This window comes from Nanorana parkeri, unplaced genomic scaffold (genome assembly GCF_000935625.1).
Source record: "Nanorana parkeri isolate BGI_ZX_2015 unplaced genomic scaffold, ASM93562v1 scaffold785, whole genome shotgun sequence".
In the NCBI taxonomy this organism is placed as follows: domain Eukaryota; kingdom Metazoa; phylum Chordata; class Amphibia; order Anura; family Dicroglossidae; genus Nanorana; species Nanorana parkeri.
In genome coordinates, this window is record NW_017307053.1 from 398878 (window position 1) to 414956 (window position 16079).

Below are 16079 nucleotides of genomic sequence, written 5' to 3' on the forward strand. Positions count from 1 at the left end.
CTGAATGAGCCTTCAACTACAGTTGACAAAGAGTTAAACCCCAGGATAATCATTTTCACAATCAGATTCCTCCTGCACCTACATTTTATGAAGTATTTGTGTAAAACCCCTGTCTCCAAATGCATTGGATGTAAGCTCTTGAAAGACGTTTTTATTGTGACAAATAGACAGTATAACCATACAGGTTATGGTGTGAAGTAAAAAAAAAATAAAAAGCCCTCCTACTGAAACAGTGTGTAGCACAGTAGAGCCTTGTTACAACAGAAGGTATGCACATGCCTCACTCCACTATATCTCAAAAATAAGCAGATAATTCCTCATTTTAGGACCCACTGTCCTAAAATGAGGAATTATCTGCTTATTTTTGAGAATAATGATGCAAATGATTTCTTTATACCCCATCAGCAAGCTGCACAACCAGAACTGCTGATGTATAGTTCAAGTATAGCTTAAAATTATAGAACCATGTATTCCAAACTGCATATAGCTGTTTTAGATTTTTTTGGCTGTGAATGGAACCCATGGCTTTTATGGAGTAGGGCTTGGGACCCAGGAAGACAGATTACCCATACAGGATATGATGAGAAGCAACTAAAAAAATCAAAAAGCCATCCAACCAAATTCATGTCTTGCTTTTGTGACAAATAAAAAAAAGTTTTATCTAGACCAAGACCTATGGCTTGGTGCTCTCAATGTTTCAATCCACATAATTTTACTTTCCCAAAAATCCTGTTGGATTCCAGACATTAGAGAGCCGATTCATTCAGAACCTCCACCATGCTTAAAGTCCAGTGCTCCTCCATCCTAAATCTTAAAATAATAAAATATTGACACTGGTTCTAACATTTCCCGAATCTGTCCAAAACCACAAATAAAAGTTCTGGATGATGCTTTATTTTAGCGTTCACCTATAAATTGAATTTTACATATACCAGAATAAAGTCTTCTGCAATTTTCTGTTGAGCATTTTAACATTTTTTGATGCAAAGGTAATCTGGGGTTAAAAGTCCCCATGGGGGACAGACATGTTGTAAATTAAGAACCACTTGAAATGAATGGCAAAACATTTTCAATAATCAGCAAGCCCAGCTGTGTTTGATATACTACCACTTGACAAACTCATGCAAATACAAATGGCAGCCATGCAACTTCACCAACTAATTGTATGCCTTTTGTCACTTGAATTTTTTTTAAACTTTCTCAAAGCTTTAAAAAGCTTTCCTTTTTAAAATATATAGTGATTCAAATGATTACCTTATGGCCTTGTTTTCCAGGTTCACCAGCTTCTCCTTTTACACCTTTGTGGCCCTGAAATTATAGACAAAAATAATAATTGTTTTTTTATCATAGCTATGTGATGTTTATGTGACACTGATTATGATTAATAATGCGACTGTTCACTTCCTGGTGTCTAAGAGTGGCAATGCAGATCCACAAGATGGAAACTGAAAAAAGTGACTTTAAGGTTAGAGCTACAATAGAAATGAAATATTTTTGCTACTAATAGACTGGAAGAAAATATTACTGTTCAAGTGACAGAGTCTGTTACCAGCCTAACCCGTGGCCTATTTATACTGGCCTTCCCCAGCCCTCCCCTGCCTGTTTAATTTTTCATAGCAGCCATTGCAAATTTCTAGTATTTCCAAGTGTGAAGGAGCATGTGAACTTGTCCCAGGATGAAGTGCTCAGGCCTGAGTGACCAATTATAATTATTTGAAGAGGAGGACAGTCTCATCAACCCTGTTTAAGCTCTGATATATATATATACATAGTGTACATAGAGCTTACACAGGTTTAGTACTACATAGCAATGGCATGGCAGGGAGCATAGAAAAAGAGAGTATTGTTGGGTTAAGTGGTGGGCTTTGAAAATGTTCTCACACTATATGCTAAATGGGGAATTTGAAAGATTTTCTTTAACCTCTTGGTGGCATGTCATAACATCTGTAGCACATTGAAATTAATGAGATAACTGTTTTCAAGCAGTTACATATCTCAGAAAAAGAGAGATTTCATCACCTATACATCCCTCATCTATACAGGGCAAAGCAACAGTTTTGTATTTATTTCCCCCCTCACCAACATATTCTTACATTTACAATGAAGCAAACAAAGAACATGTGACTCACTCCCCCTCCTTTTACACGACAGCACTGGTTCTTTTGATTGGCCAAGCACTGTCACATGAGCCAGGGGGCAGTCTGCTCCAACTAGGGAGCTTACACTGGGCTTACACAGGTGGCTGAGCAATGTGATGGAGGTGCAAAGGAAGGTGAGAATGTGCTGCTTGGGGAGAGGTCCTTAAAACCATCCCGTTGCCTTGCCCCAAATAAGCAAAACATAGATTTCTTTAAGTAGGAAAAACTGACACTTTTATATCATTCCAGATATAGTACTGCTTTTTCACTTTACCTGAAATAACATTTAGGTTAAAATGATTGTACAAAACTATTCAGCCAAATCAGACAACCCATTTTGTAAAATAAATTAAACCTTACATATCTATACATGACATTTATCCTGCACACTGCAACATGATGACATTACCATGTTTCCTAATTGAATTATGTTATTTTTACATTGATAATGTAATAGCAAAAAAAAAAAGAAGCCCACACAAAGACATAGCAGGTAGGTGAAGACCTCTAATGCCACATAATATAAAGCGTGTTTGAAAAATCAGTAATACCTAGCAACCAATTATTTTCGAACAAGTGATACATTAGTTCTGATTAAGTTTTCTGGATTGCTTCACTCTGTTTCTACCTATTAAATAAGCAAGCCTGTGGATAATACTAAAATGATGTTATTTATCCTTCAATCTATACTTCCTTCTTTTTATCCTCTCTTCCACATCCTTCCATATATTTGCTAACATTGCTTCTACAGTTATGACCCATACCTACAGTCACAGATCTGGACATGATAATTTTTAAGGAAATGTATAGTTTATGGTCACCTATTCACTCAGTGTTGTCTTTGTGAGTTGTTATCATACATCACAAATTCAAACAATTTCAGGCTGAAAGCATGTCCTTACCTTCATTCCAGGCAAACCTGGATAACCTGTACGTCCCGGTGGGCAAGAGTTAGGACACTGAAAATAAAATAATAGACCTAATAAATAACAAATTGAAAGCGATCAGAGCATTGACACAGTTGTTAATGCTTTTCACACAGAACTCACCAGGGGATCTCCCTCTCGCAGTGCAACTGTTCCCTGTTAAAAACAAAAATAGACTATTTCTGCATTCGCTCAGAGACACAACACATCATAAATCAAAAGGAAAATAAATTGTAATTGAAAATGTGAATGACGTAAAATGCTGCTATGTTTGCTATACAACTATGTTGTCGAAGGGCTGAATCTTTTTCAATGTTTTTACCTACTGTAAAATTATATTTCCGGCTGAAAATGATTGTCCTAACAATATGTTAAAACTTTTTAGAATAAATACCAATCCTGAGGTTAGATCATTGGTATCATAACTATGAGTAGGACCACTTTTCCAGAAAGGTCCTCAGTGATGATAAAGAGAAGAGGAGGTAACCTGGTATGCCAGGTTGGGGGCTGGCAAGGGGCTAATAACCACATTCTTCTTCAAAGTGTAATTAACATTTATGGACTGCAGCACCATAAAATAAGCAAATACATCTAACCTGACGCATATTTACATTTAAGATGGATACACTCACTGTCTTCCTAATTTCTGGGAGATTCTAGGGGTAAAATCTCAGCAATCTGAGAGTTCCCAGCTTCACCACATCAGAACTAGCCATTATGAGGTGGTCTACCTGTAAATTCTCCATTTATTGTCAATTATACAGAATGCTGCAGGGGGAGCGAAACCATCTTGATTGACATACTAATAAGGGGGACAAGGGAAAGAACTGTAATTTTTTATAGGGTGACTTTTGTCCCTGTGTGCAACAAAGAAGAAGCTGGTTTGAGATTCATTGCACTAGAATCCATTTACACTGAACTATCAATTTTGGGTAGACTAGCCTTTTTTACGTTTTACAACATGTTCAATAGGGGTAGATCTATAAAGTGCTGAAATAAGCCTTAAAATGGACCTAAACCACAAAGCTAGATCCAAATCCATTGATTTGCCAGTCATTGGGAAGACGGTTAGGATTAGTAATGCATTAAAACTTACCTCTGAGCCATGGCAATCAGATCAAATGGTACTACAATTTAAATTCACTTAGCATGAAACCAACATGTTAGGTCACATAAGTCTACATTCACTTTCACTGAAGAGCTCCTGTGCAGCAATGCTGTGTCTACAGAAAGTGTGACCAGAAACTGAAGAGTCACCTTCTTTTTACAGCTCATGTTTTTACTGCCACTGGCCTACAAACCTGATTCCTTAATTCCTACCTAATGTGTTAAAGCTAAGCTTACGTTACAATTTACAACATATATCTGTTTTACTGCAGTAGCATACACACATACATACATACATAGTATTCAAAAGAACATGTTGTTCTTTGAATACTACAAAAAAAGAACTAAATTACACCCCCATGTGCCTACAGAAGCTAATATTAAAGTGTCCAAATGAATGCAGATGCAAATATGCACTTTTACATGCAATGTGTACTGATTAGTATTGAGCTCGATGTTCGAGTCGACAAAGATTTCAACTCTAACATTGCTAGTTGTGTGCGAACAGCCCGCCGAGCGCCCCACAGAGCACTGTGCACTGTGCAGTGCCTTGTGAAGCCGATTGGCTAAAGCCTTGCGCCTGTACCACAGGTCACAGTCCATGTACCCATTGCACTCCTGACCGCACGTCCAACAAAGTATCCTGGGTGCTCAGTAGTCGACGGATGGCCACCGTCAAAGTAATGCAGAAAAGAAATAGACACCGGCACTCCAATAGTAAATCGATTACGTCTATTTATTGACATGCATCAAAAGCAAAATAAGACACTTAGTGCGACGTTTCGGGGGCACACAGGAACCCCTTCATCAGGCCTACTATTTTGCTTTTGATGCATGTCAATAAATAGACGTAATCGATTTACTATTGGAGTGCCGGTGTCTATTTCTTTTCTGCACCACAGGTCAGGTGCAAGACTTTGCCCAATCATGGCACAGAGAACTCAAAAGCCATGATTGGGCAAAGTCATGATGCCTTTGCCCAATCATGGTTCACCTGTCAGGTGCCGTACAACTGTAAACAGTTGGGTGGAGCTAGCTAGCTGTCACCGCTAGCTCCACCCAATTATTTATATTTTGCCGGCATCTGTCAGAATGTCATTCTATGGCGGGAGTTTGTCGCGAGCGGATGGGTCGGCGGGCGTCAGGTTTTTTTAAAATTTCTATTTATTTTTTCTTGTTTAATTTTTTATTTTGTTGAGTCGTCGTCGTCGTGGACAACGCTGGATGTCCTGATTGACCCTGGATTACGTCAGTGGATCCATTTTTTTTTTAACAATATAGGAATTGTCAAATGCCTTTGTTGCATTTTTTGTTCAATTAAAGGATTTTCCCTATAAGTCTGGCCTCTTTTTTAAAAATGTAGTTTAACTCTTTAGTGAATGGGTAGGGGTACAAGTACCCCTTACTCATTCACAAGGGAGGGTGGTGCATCTGGGTACCCTGATGTGAATAAGCACCCCATTGAATGACACTGTTTTTATTTGTATCGATGCATTATTACTTTCAATAACATACCATATGCTTAAAAAAAAAAAAAAATTCCCACGAGATCTTAAGGGCCTGGTATGACTTGAGGGGGAACCCCACGCACTTTTTTTTTCTTTTTTTTTAATGGGTCCCTCCTAACACTCCTACCAAACCTAAAGGGTCTGGTATCGTTTGGGAGGAGGAACTGCACTTTTTTTGTTTTATTTATAAATGTAATTTTTTTGTCAGTTTTGCTGCAGTAGGTTCTATACATCGTACAGATTTTCCACTTTACAGGCAGTTTAAGGAGACCCCCCCCCCAGGCACGATATTTAAAGGAAATTTTCATTTTTATTGTTTAACTTTAAGCAATGTTAAAATCACAGCTCCTTTAAAAATTGTATTTTTAAAAAGTATTTTTTTCATTGATACATGTCCCCAGGGCAGTACCTGAATCCCCATACCCTTTTATGGCCATTAACTTGCATATAAGCCTTCAAAATGAGGACATTTGATTTTTCAAGTTTGGACCACATAGACTTGAATTAAGTCTGAATTCAAACTTTTTCCATGTTCTAAAGTTCGAATTCGAACCGAACTCGGGGGTGTTTGGCCAATCACTAGTACTGATAAGTTTCTAGCATCCATTGTCACAGCGGAAGTTGAAGCTGGACACATCCATAATGTGATATGGCAGAGAATACCTGACAAAGAAATGTGCACACTAAAAATTGTCATTAAAAAAATGTCTCCCTCTACCCTTTACTATCAAAGGATGTGCACACTTTAACTTTCTAACTATTTGTAAAAATAATAAGTTAGTTAAACCTTCCTGACTGGAATCAATCTGGTCACCAAAGTATAAAAAAAGGTAGTCATAAAGGGATTGAGGATAGATGTATATGTACATAGCATGTAAATATATTGGTTTTTCATAACCTTGTTAAACATAATAATTGCCCAAAATGAATGATTACCAAGCCAACATGAAAAAGCAATTGAATCAGTATTACATTATACAGCCTCTTATTTTATTTATGTCATAACTTTGTTAGGTGAAAGGCTTTACATTTTTTACACAAAGGGATACTAATTGTGATTCAAAGAGGAATGTTCCTCAGTCTAGATCACAGACATGTTCTGTACAGTTTCATGCATCAGTTTTGATTACTTACCCTAGGTCCCGGTGGCCCTGGTGGACCTGGAGTACCTCTGGGACCAGAATCACCCTAAAACAAAAGTATGTAGTTATGTATTCATTTTGATAAGATTTAGGGATTATAAAAGTGTGAATCTTAATGTCACTGATCATGTGTTTCCACACAAAGCAGTACCTTGTGAGAAAATGCAAACTTGTCTTTTAAAATTTAAATATGAAATTTATGATACATTAATCATTCAAATGACACAGCCATCTATTAGGTTGTATTTGTTAGAGTGTTCATGCATTCACAAATCCTATGCATTTAAGAACTTACTGTGCAATTTCCTGGCCATTATTATTCTATGGAAGGAGCCAAGATGCAACAACTAAAACAAACTAAATATAATGTAACAACTAAAAAACTAATCTCAAATTCTAACACATTATAAATATATTTGTAAATGTAACAAAATGCATTTTCATATAGAAGCAGTTTGCATTTTAAGGAGATACAGCTTCTTGCAATTAATTATTATGTATCCCTGTTATAGACACTGGGAGCCAACATCAGCAGAATGAAAGTACTCTGCAACACTGAAATTACACTTAATGGTGATTATGTCAATTCAGATGGTCTTATAACCCTATTCTGTTTATACAGTATCTTGATTGTGACAGGTAGCTTTGTGGAACAGTAGCCTTGCCATCTGGTTGGAGGTTGGATATACTTATTCATTCAGTCTATGTATTGAATTATTGAATCAATACTCCAATGTTGCAATGAAAAGAACTCTTGTGACCATTCAGACTGTGCTTGTCTGTCAATACTGTAGATTGTATGGTTCAGGAAGGTTTCCTCCTTAATTAGTGTATGAGCTCTCTCTTTCATTCTAACAGTTTCATAATTACTTACTATTGAGCCACTATACAATTGAACTGTATTTATGAGACTCCCCTGCCTTATAAAGTGTACGCACTAAGTAAGCAGGACTAATGTACATTAGACTTCCAAAACACAGCTCTATTCAGAATTTGCTCAAATAATACTGTAAAATATGAGCGTAATTTGCTTCCTCTTTGATATTACAGGATGTATTTAATTTTTATAACCTAAATAATGATAATTTACAATTTAAAATCGAGTTTATTTTCTTAATCTTCTTCTGCAAAGTGCAGAACCTAATGTTTTTACAGTTCCTTTTAGTAAAACAGAAAATAATCAGCTACTAATATTTTGATTGAGCTGAGAAATGTTACTAGCCTCAGTACTTTTATGCAGCCTCAGTACTAGGTATGCAAGATAAATAAGTGTTAAATATTGGTTCTTCCCCAGCTGGTACTGCTTTTTAGTCACACTAAACATCACCAAACATCATGCTCCTGGGAGAATGTAAAAAAAAAATTCTGCAGAGTTTCACTTTGGTGAACATTAGCAGGTATCCATGTACAGTATGTAAAAACTGTATGCACTCATGGGGATCTAGCAAATGTGCTGCAGATTTTTTTCTCATGTTCCATATGTGTAGATGAGGCAGCATTAAGCTTAGAGAGAAGGTATTGATGCATCATTTCTAACTGCTGCAACTGGGTATATCTCTAAAGCAAAGCCAGATTATTTATTTGATTTAGAGGGCATAAATGCAGTACAAAATAGTTTATTGTCAGAGTAAATAATGAACATTTAAAGACTGAGAAGACACTTACCACTGGACCACTGCGACCAAGTTCACCTGGGAGTCCTGATGGACCAGATACTCCCTAAAAGCAAATAAAAACAAAATGAGAAATAGGTTTAAGTATCAGCAGACATAATTACTTCTGGCCCACCCTTTAAAGGAAATAGATAGGAAAACAGATTCCAGTATTTATATAAATTTGTATTAATACTTTATAATAATATTTATTGCTTTTTAATTAATGTATTCAACGCATACAATCAAATGTGTATAGGCAGAAATATTTGGACTGCCATTGCTAACCACTGAAAACTAGCTGCCTAGCTGCCTTTAGCTTCAAAACTTTTTGAATTACTGATAGGGGAGAAGCATGCAATGAAGTCAGAGTAAAATGAGCAGAGGTAAGCAATCAGATATTTGCTTAGTACATGTTTTCTTTAATTGGTGTTGTTTTTATCTGCAGGGAGCAGATTTAAAGCATTTCAAATACAATTTCCTATCTACACATGTGAACTACTGTAGATAGTGTAAGCAATAATAATAAATGGCAATAAAATGACTTGCCATTTTGGTACATTATATGCAAAATTATCAGAGAAGATTGTCTACTGCCTGCTGTTGATATATGTACATTTGAAGCATGTAGAGCAGCCATTTTCAACTAGGGTTCCTCCAGAGGTTGCTAAGGGTTCCTTAGTTGTGGCTGATTGATCTCCCATCTGCAGGTGCTTGCATAATTCTGGGGCCAATGACACTTGGCCGAGCCAGTGATTTATTTAATCTTCAAACACCAATGATAACATCTTTCTAGCCCTCTGTAAAGTTTGCATTCTTCCCACAGACTACCAACGAAATGATGCAACCTTTCAACTAACCATAAAGCAGGGGGCATTTTTCCTCCCACTGATCATATGGATTTTAAATTATCCATTTTGGGTGTCAAATACTGTAGATAAGTAACATTCATTATTTTTTTTTATTATATCTACAACTTGCTGATATTATTTTAGCAGGGGTTCCCTGAGACTTGAAAATGATTTCAAGGGTTCCTCTGGGGTAAAAAGGTTAAGAATGGCTGATGTAGAGTGTGGCAGTGTCTTCAGTATACCTAGTGCTACAGCAGGTTTCAGGGACATTTCCCTTTACACAATACTAGAAAAGCATCTAATGCAGTACTTGACATGGACATTTGTACAATCCTTATCATTTGTTCTTCTTGTGACTAGCTGTGTAATGTTGCCATGCCTACACTTTTTACTTCTGCCTAGCAACTTTTTTTTAAATTCTCTCTAATGGCTTTGACATCAAGACCTACGTCCTAGCTAAACTGGCTATGCATGTTTCTGTAAATAATGGAAAAACAACATATTGAGGCAGATTCTTGGTGTTGTTTTCAACCAAGAAAACTGTCTGTTGGATAGATAGATGGCTGAAGCTATTTAAATTAAAACCTTATTCTATGCCCATTGAAGGGGTGTGAACTGTAATAATATTCTCACTTTGCCTTATGCTTAAACCAATTTATGTGCCATTGCTGTCTAAAGGATTTTTTTCAGAAGGGGCCATGTGACACGCGTGGCAAAAATAACATAATAAAAATTCTGTTTTTAGTTTGCTGTTTTGGCCTTTTGCTTATAGTGGCCCCAGACCAGAGAACCAGTGCACTCAAAGGAAACCCAAAAGCAGTCCATCACAACATACCACGTTGCCCTAATGTAGCCATATAGAAATATGTGGACATTTGGAAATGCCTTGTTCAGTATCGTTATAAATACTCTTTAAAGGAGAACTATGGGGTCAGTGTTTTTCCCCATAGTTCTCCTTAGGGTAACGGGAGGACACAAACTAGCATCCTCCCGTTACCCTAAGCTCAGTATACTTCAAGCTACAGCTCGCTGTATACTGAGACGCCGCAGCCGGAGCGGATCCCGACGTAGATGACGGGATCCGCCCAGCTGCATGATTGACAGCTGGCTCTGCCTATCTAGAGGCAGAGCCAGCTGTACCCGCCCCCTCCCCATCCGTTCCGCCAGTCAGCACTGGCAGATCAGAGAGGGGAGAGGGGAATCCAGCCCCTCACCCTGTCACGGCAGAGAGCCGTGACAGGATCGAGAGGTGAGCGAACCCGGTATGTGTTCGTTCACCTCCCGATCTACTGAGCTGACCTGTGACAGTCTCATTGTCACATGTCGGCTGGAACTATGAGGTGAGTGAAAAGCACTCACCTCATAGTTCTCCATTAAATCAGATATTGGTCTAAGTCTAATATATTTTTTTTTCTGCAAACAATAAATTGGTCTAAAACCAGTCATTACATTCATTATACAAACATGATGGCATGACTGAAATAAAAAATGAAATGTAGCAACTTTGCTTAAATAAATGAGGAATTAAAGTACTGTGAGGGAAATATGCAGCCATTAGCGGAGGTGTATGGATAATACAAAAGAAACATCAGAAGCCTTATTCTGCAAAGACTGAAAAAATGGTTGAAGAGAGGATCATACTTGGAATAGTAACTCTGGACACTAAGTAGAAAACCCTGGGCGCCAGGGTGTAGCAACACCCCTGCCTGGCACATTGCTTTATTCACCTTTATCGGATATGTGAAAGTTTAGGAAAATTGTTACAAACTTGTGAAAGAAAATAGAAAACACCTGAGATATTTTATATGAATATGTGCATATGCACTAATGACAGATAAAACATTTGAAGGTAGTTACTGATTTGCTAGAAAACAAATATACTGAAAGCTCTCTACTTACCCTTGGCCCTGCAACTCCACCACCCTTAGAAAAAGAAAACAGAATAATTAAATCTTATATATTTGAACTATACTAAAGTTTGCAGACATAAAGCATAACTATGATTCTTCTGTCGCCAAACTCTCCCATCGCCTTCTTTGCGTGAAAAACAATGGCAAACAATGGTAATTACATTTATAAACGTTTTAGAAAACTGGTTGCCTTGCGCATCATTAGCCCATTAGTCATCACTTACACTAAAAATGCTGTAATTTTTCGTAAAGGACAACATTTTCACTACCTTACAGGAAACAATAACTAGGATTTTTATTCTTAAACTATTCTTGTGTAGTGTTTTTAATTTGCTGATGCATTAGTCTATGGCGCTGAAAGAAATGTTCATTGTTTATGGGGAAGAGAAGTAATTGGCTGGCTAGCTGACAAAAACAATGAGAAGCCTGTAGTTCAGTGAAGATATTTGTGAGCTGTTCAGAAGTAACTAATAATGCAGCAATGATTTGCTGTTACTATGTTTAAATGGATTGGCACAGAAAGCCGTTCCTATTATTTGGCCCAAATAGTTAGAAAATGTGAGTTAGAAAATAAGTGAACTATGCTATCTGGAAGATAATAAGCATTCTAGGGTTACAAAAGCTTTAAAAATTCCCTAACTTCTGTTTAAGGAGAAGGTAATGACACCCCATGCCCTATGTGATAGCACTCAGTGCCTAAGGGACCTATCCCTTAGTGCCTAAATCTGTGCAAATACCAAGTTTAAAAATGTATAAATGTTGGATTTGCTTACTATCCCCCAGATTGTGCAGCATAGTAATTTAAAAACTTGCGTAAGTACACCTTAAAATATATATTAACTGAGGGACCTATCCCTTAGGACTTAAACCTGTGCAAATACCAAGTTGAAGCATTTTAAGGTTGGATCTTCTTGCTATCTCCCAGATTGTGTAGCATAGTAATTTTAAAACGTTCATAAGTACCCCTCAAAATCTATATTAAGTAAGGATGGCATTACAATGGGAGTAATGGTATTTATTGTATATTTTTAGAAGAAAGAAAAAATACAATGAATATAACGTGGTTCAAAACCACATTCTACGCAGTGAGGTTAATTTGCAACAAAATAAATAAATAAAAGTGTTTATTTTGTCTTTAGTGACCAGTCAAACTCCAGCTGTCACTCATAGGCACATTGTACACACAGGATTTAAAAAGGGATACTTAATGCACATTCCGGACACCCACTGTGCACTTCCTGGCATTGGTAGCTGAAAGAATGTGTTGATCTGCACAATTTAAAATACACAATCACTAAGTGAAGCTTTTGCTTCACAGAGTACCATATCTAGCTAATGTGAACTCTCCTGCATCTAGTTGCTATGAAACTGTGGCATGCATTTACTGCAATGGATATGCGCTGCGGCGCAGTACGAGGTAGAATGTACCCCGATTGTATAGCTTGTTTTTGTATATTTGATTACATTAATAAAGTATATTTTTCAATCAAAACAAAATGGTTCCCTTAGTGGACCTCAGAGAAAACACTGTACGGCCAACTCTTAGACTGATCAGTCTTTCTTAGATGAGTGAGTTTATAACTCTTGTTGCAGGAATTTTTAATTTAACAAAGCCACTCTAAACTCCACACATGTGTGTGCACATTTTGGCTCAATATTACAAACTAATAGTAGAAGTGACTATAACAGTTTTATTTTGTTGCTGTTTCTTGTTTTCATTAGGTTACCTCATATTCAGGTAGACAGATTCTTTCTCTAGTTAAAACCTGTACATTAGACCTATACTGTATTACTTACAACAAGACTGGCCACCTGAGATCAATGTTTTCAGGCAGCTTTAGCAAACTGAAAAACTTTAACCTGGACAATCATAGTGCGACAGTAATAAACAGAAAGAGCAGCCTGCATATATTGTATAAAAATATGGTCACCTCCATGTACATTTCTAATTACAGCCTATACATAAAACAAATCCCATACAAATACTGCACTCCACAGGATCGTCACCAAGTATAAAATAAAAGTCTTTATTCACCCATCGGGCTTAATCGTAGAACTCTCGACAATTAAGCCTGATTGGTGAAACGCATTAGGGGCTGGTAGATAACATTGGAGGAATGAAAGAGAGTATTTGGTATTTTGCATATAGACTTTTTTTCTTGTTAAAGGGCATGTGGAGTGCAGTATTTGTGTGGGATTTGTAACTTGGACAGGAGAGCGGTTTCACACCAGCACATGGGATACTCTCGAGGTGGGGAGCCATTGAGAATGGGAGCGGTGATTTGTCTGCTTTAGTATACATAAAATACATTTTTTTAAAGTACAGTTTACTTAGTGGCTAAGGGTTTTTCACCCATGAATTTACCAAGGTCTATCAATGTAATATATTTACAGTAGTTTTTGCAGTTTCCATTCCTTCAAGAGGTCACTATTAGATTAAACCAGATGTTTACATATGCATACTGTATGCTTATGTGGGGGTGAAGTGGGGAGCTGAGGGCTGCTTTCAAATACACTTACATGGCAAATCAGTGGAAAGGCAGGCATGCAATACAGGTATCTAGTCGCTGCCAATGCTTGTAACACCACCAGCACTGCAATGATATTAGTTGGTACAAAGTCCATTTCTGGCTAAAGGTATTCCCCTACCTGTGAGCCATCTTATAATAAGACAACCCCAAATACAATTACTAAATAAATTGTCTAAACAAGAGACTCCTACCAATTGCAAATACATGATAACTTTGATTGTTTAGCTGTGAATAGTAACCTTTGTTTTGGGTAACTACAGCAGTTAAAGCACCATATGACAACAACAAGGGATGGTGAAACACTTAATATGGGCACTGGATGTCAATCTGCATCCAAGGCTATTGCGCAGCCTTAATTTGTAGCGGGGAGGGCTGTTGGAATTACATTACTACCCTCATTGTAGACTGGAGAGCTGGAAGGCTGTGAAGGATGATGCCCATTTGTAATCAATATAGTACATAAGGTCCATATCCTTACATCTCTGAGATGGCAAATAATTATCTACTGCTGCCAAACATTTATGGAGCCTTTGTAGTTTTATTTTACACTTAATTCTAAAGGGGACAACAAGATTTATTTCATGTAAAAAAAATCATATTTCTGTCTAGCAGACATATATAATTTGACCTCAACTAAGCTATGTTTCACATTCATTTATCTGTAAAGCAGTGGCTGAAAGTATCATATTGTAAGATAGAGCTGAGTCATTTTAAATCAGACCATAGAAATATGAAGCCTAGACCAGTTATGCTGAGCCTAGCAAGCTACAGAACATAGTATTGGAACTGTGACATTAGTGCTACAGAAAGAGATATTTGGGAACAGTTTCCAAACTGAATCTAGCATCTGCTAGTTGATTCTTTCTTATAGTTTATCTGTATCATCCGATGGCAAATAGCATTCATGTCACTTCCTGGTAGAGGTAACACACTTGCAGAAAAAGTAATATGATGCTGGTGAGATAAAGCACAACATTGCACAGGAGCTGGAGGAAGACATATATAACCAATGCATTGAAGCTGACACAATGATGAAAAGTATTTATTTATGGTAACCCAAACCTGCTGCATTATGCCCTTTTAATGCTTTCCTTTTTTGTAATATGTGGATATGTCAACAAGCTTGAGTACAACAGTGTTTACAGCAGCATTAACCACTATATACTGTAATCACATGATGTACAAATGGCCTTTGTACCCATAGAGTATCTAGATACAACAACTGATCATGCTTTGCATTAAGACGTTTTATTATATATTATATTACACTTACAGATAGTCCGCGAGCCCCTGGAGCTCCTGGTTCACCCTAAAAATAGATATTGGATCATTATAGAAAGCATAATACTTCAGGTGTACAGCACATTTCTGCAGCATCATCAATGATAATTTCAGTGATAAAAATGCTAGAAGAATAAAGAAGGTCAGATCTCTGTCAGTGCACGTGTCTGTGTATGTCTGTCTTTCCGGTGTTTTTATGTCTTTTAGGTGTTCCTATGATCCGTATCTTGTTCTAGGTTTTTGCTTCCTTTATGTAATGCTTCCCACCTCTTTAGTTTGGTTCTTCCAGAACCAGAATTACTGAATTTCATACTGATGCACAGCAATTGTATTGTGTGATTCTGGTAAATTCCAACACATCAATTCCCATATGAATGGTTTATGATTTCACTGATGCACTACATAAACTTTGTAATGTTTCAATATTTTTTTGTGAACAAATTAAATAGTTAATTTTTGGGCACGAAAGCTAGAGCATTGGAACCTTCAAGAGTTTTATGATCCTGTTCTTAAAACAAATCCGAAAAAGTACATGTGGGAGCTTTATTCCCCCATATTTCAACCTAGTTGCAGTTCTTGAATGAAGAGCTGAACCACCACTGGATGATTAAAACAGATGACTCTAGAATTTATTTTGTAGGCCTTTCTTAATAAATTAGTGAAGTGGGAGGTGATTTTTATTTATTTATTTTCATTTGGAGAAGTTTGTACTTTTTGCCATGCATACTGCATCATGGTTATTGGATATTTAGGCTAAAGGAGCCCTTTACAAGTTCAACTTAGAAGGGCTAGAGCAAGGGGCCCCTTTTTTGATTACCAGGTCATCTGCAAGTTTACCGTCATCTTGATTTTGGAATAATTGTAGGTTATCGATATTTGGGTGTAGAACTTTTAGTACCAACATGAAATGTGGATTTGCTTTGTGAATATCTGTAAATGTTAGTTTTGATCAAACAAGTGGCAATAACAAGCATTTAATGTGTGTGGGTATCTCTCTCTCTCTCTCTCTCTCTCTCTCTCTCTCTCTATATAT

The 16079-nt window shown here is 37.1% G+C and overlaps 1 protein-coding gene across 1 annotated transcript in view; it reads right to left on the reverse strand.

Moving 5' to 3' along the window:
• The window catches only part of COL9A1 (collagen type IX alpha 1 chain), a 125631-nt gene that overhangs the window by 61865 nt on the left and 47687 nt on the right, over positions 1 to 16079 (reverse strand). Inside the window, exons 12-18 of the mRNA XM_018564831.1 lie at positions 15039 to 15074; positions 11224 to 11247; positions 8487 to 8540; positions 6814 to 6867; positions 3188 to 3220; positions 3041 to 3097; positions 1255 to 1308 (exon numbers count right to left, since the gene is read on the reverse strand). Of these exons, the coding sequence (XP_018420333.1) occupies positions 1255 to 1308; positions 3041 to 3097; positions 3188 to 3220; positions 6814 to 6867; positions 8487 to 8540; positions 11224 to 11247; positions 15039 to 15074 (312 nt within the window). The remainder of the gene's footprint in view (positions 1 to 1254; positions 1309 to 3040; positions 3098 to 3187; positions 3221 to 6813; positions 6868 to 8486; positions 8541 to 11223; positions 11248 to 15038; positions 15075 to 16079) is intronic.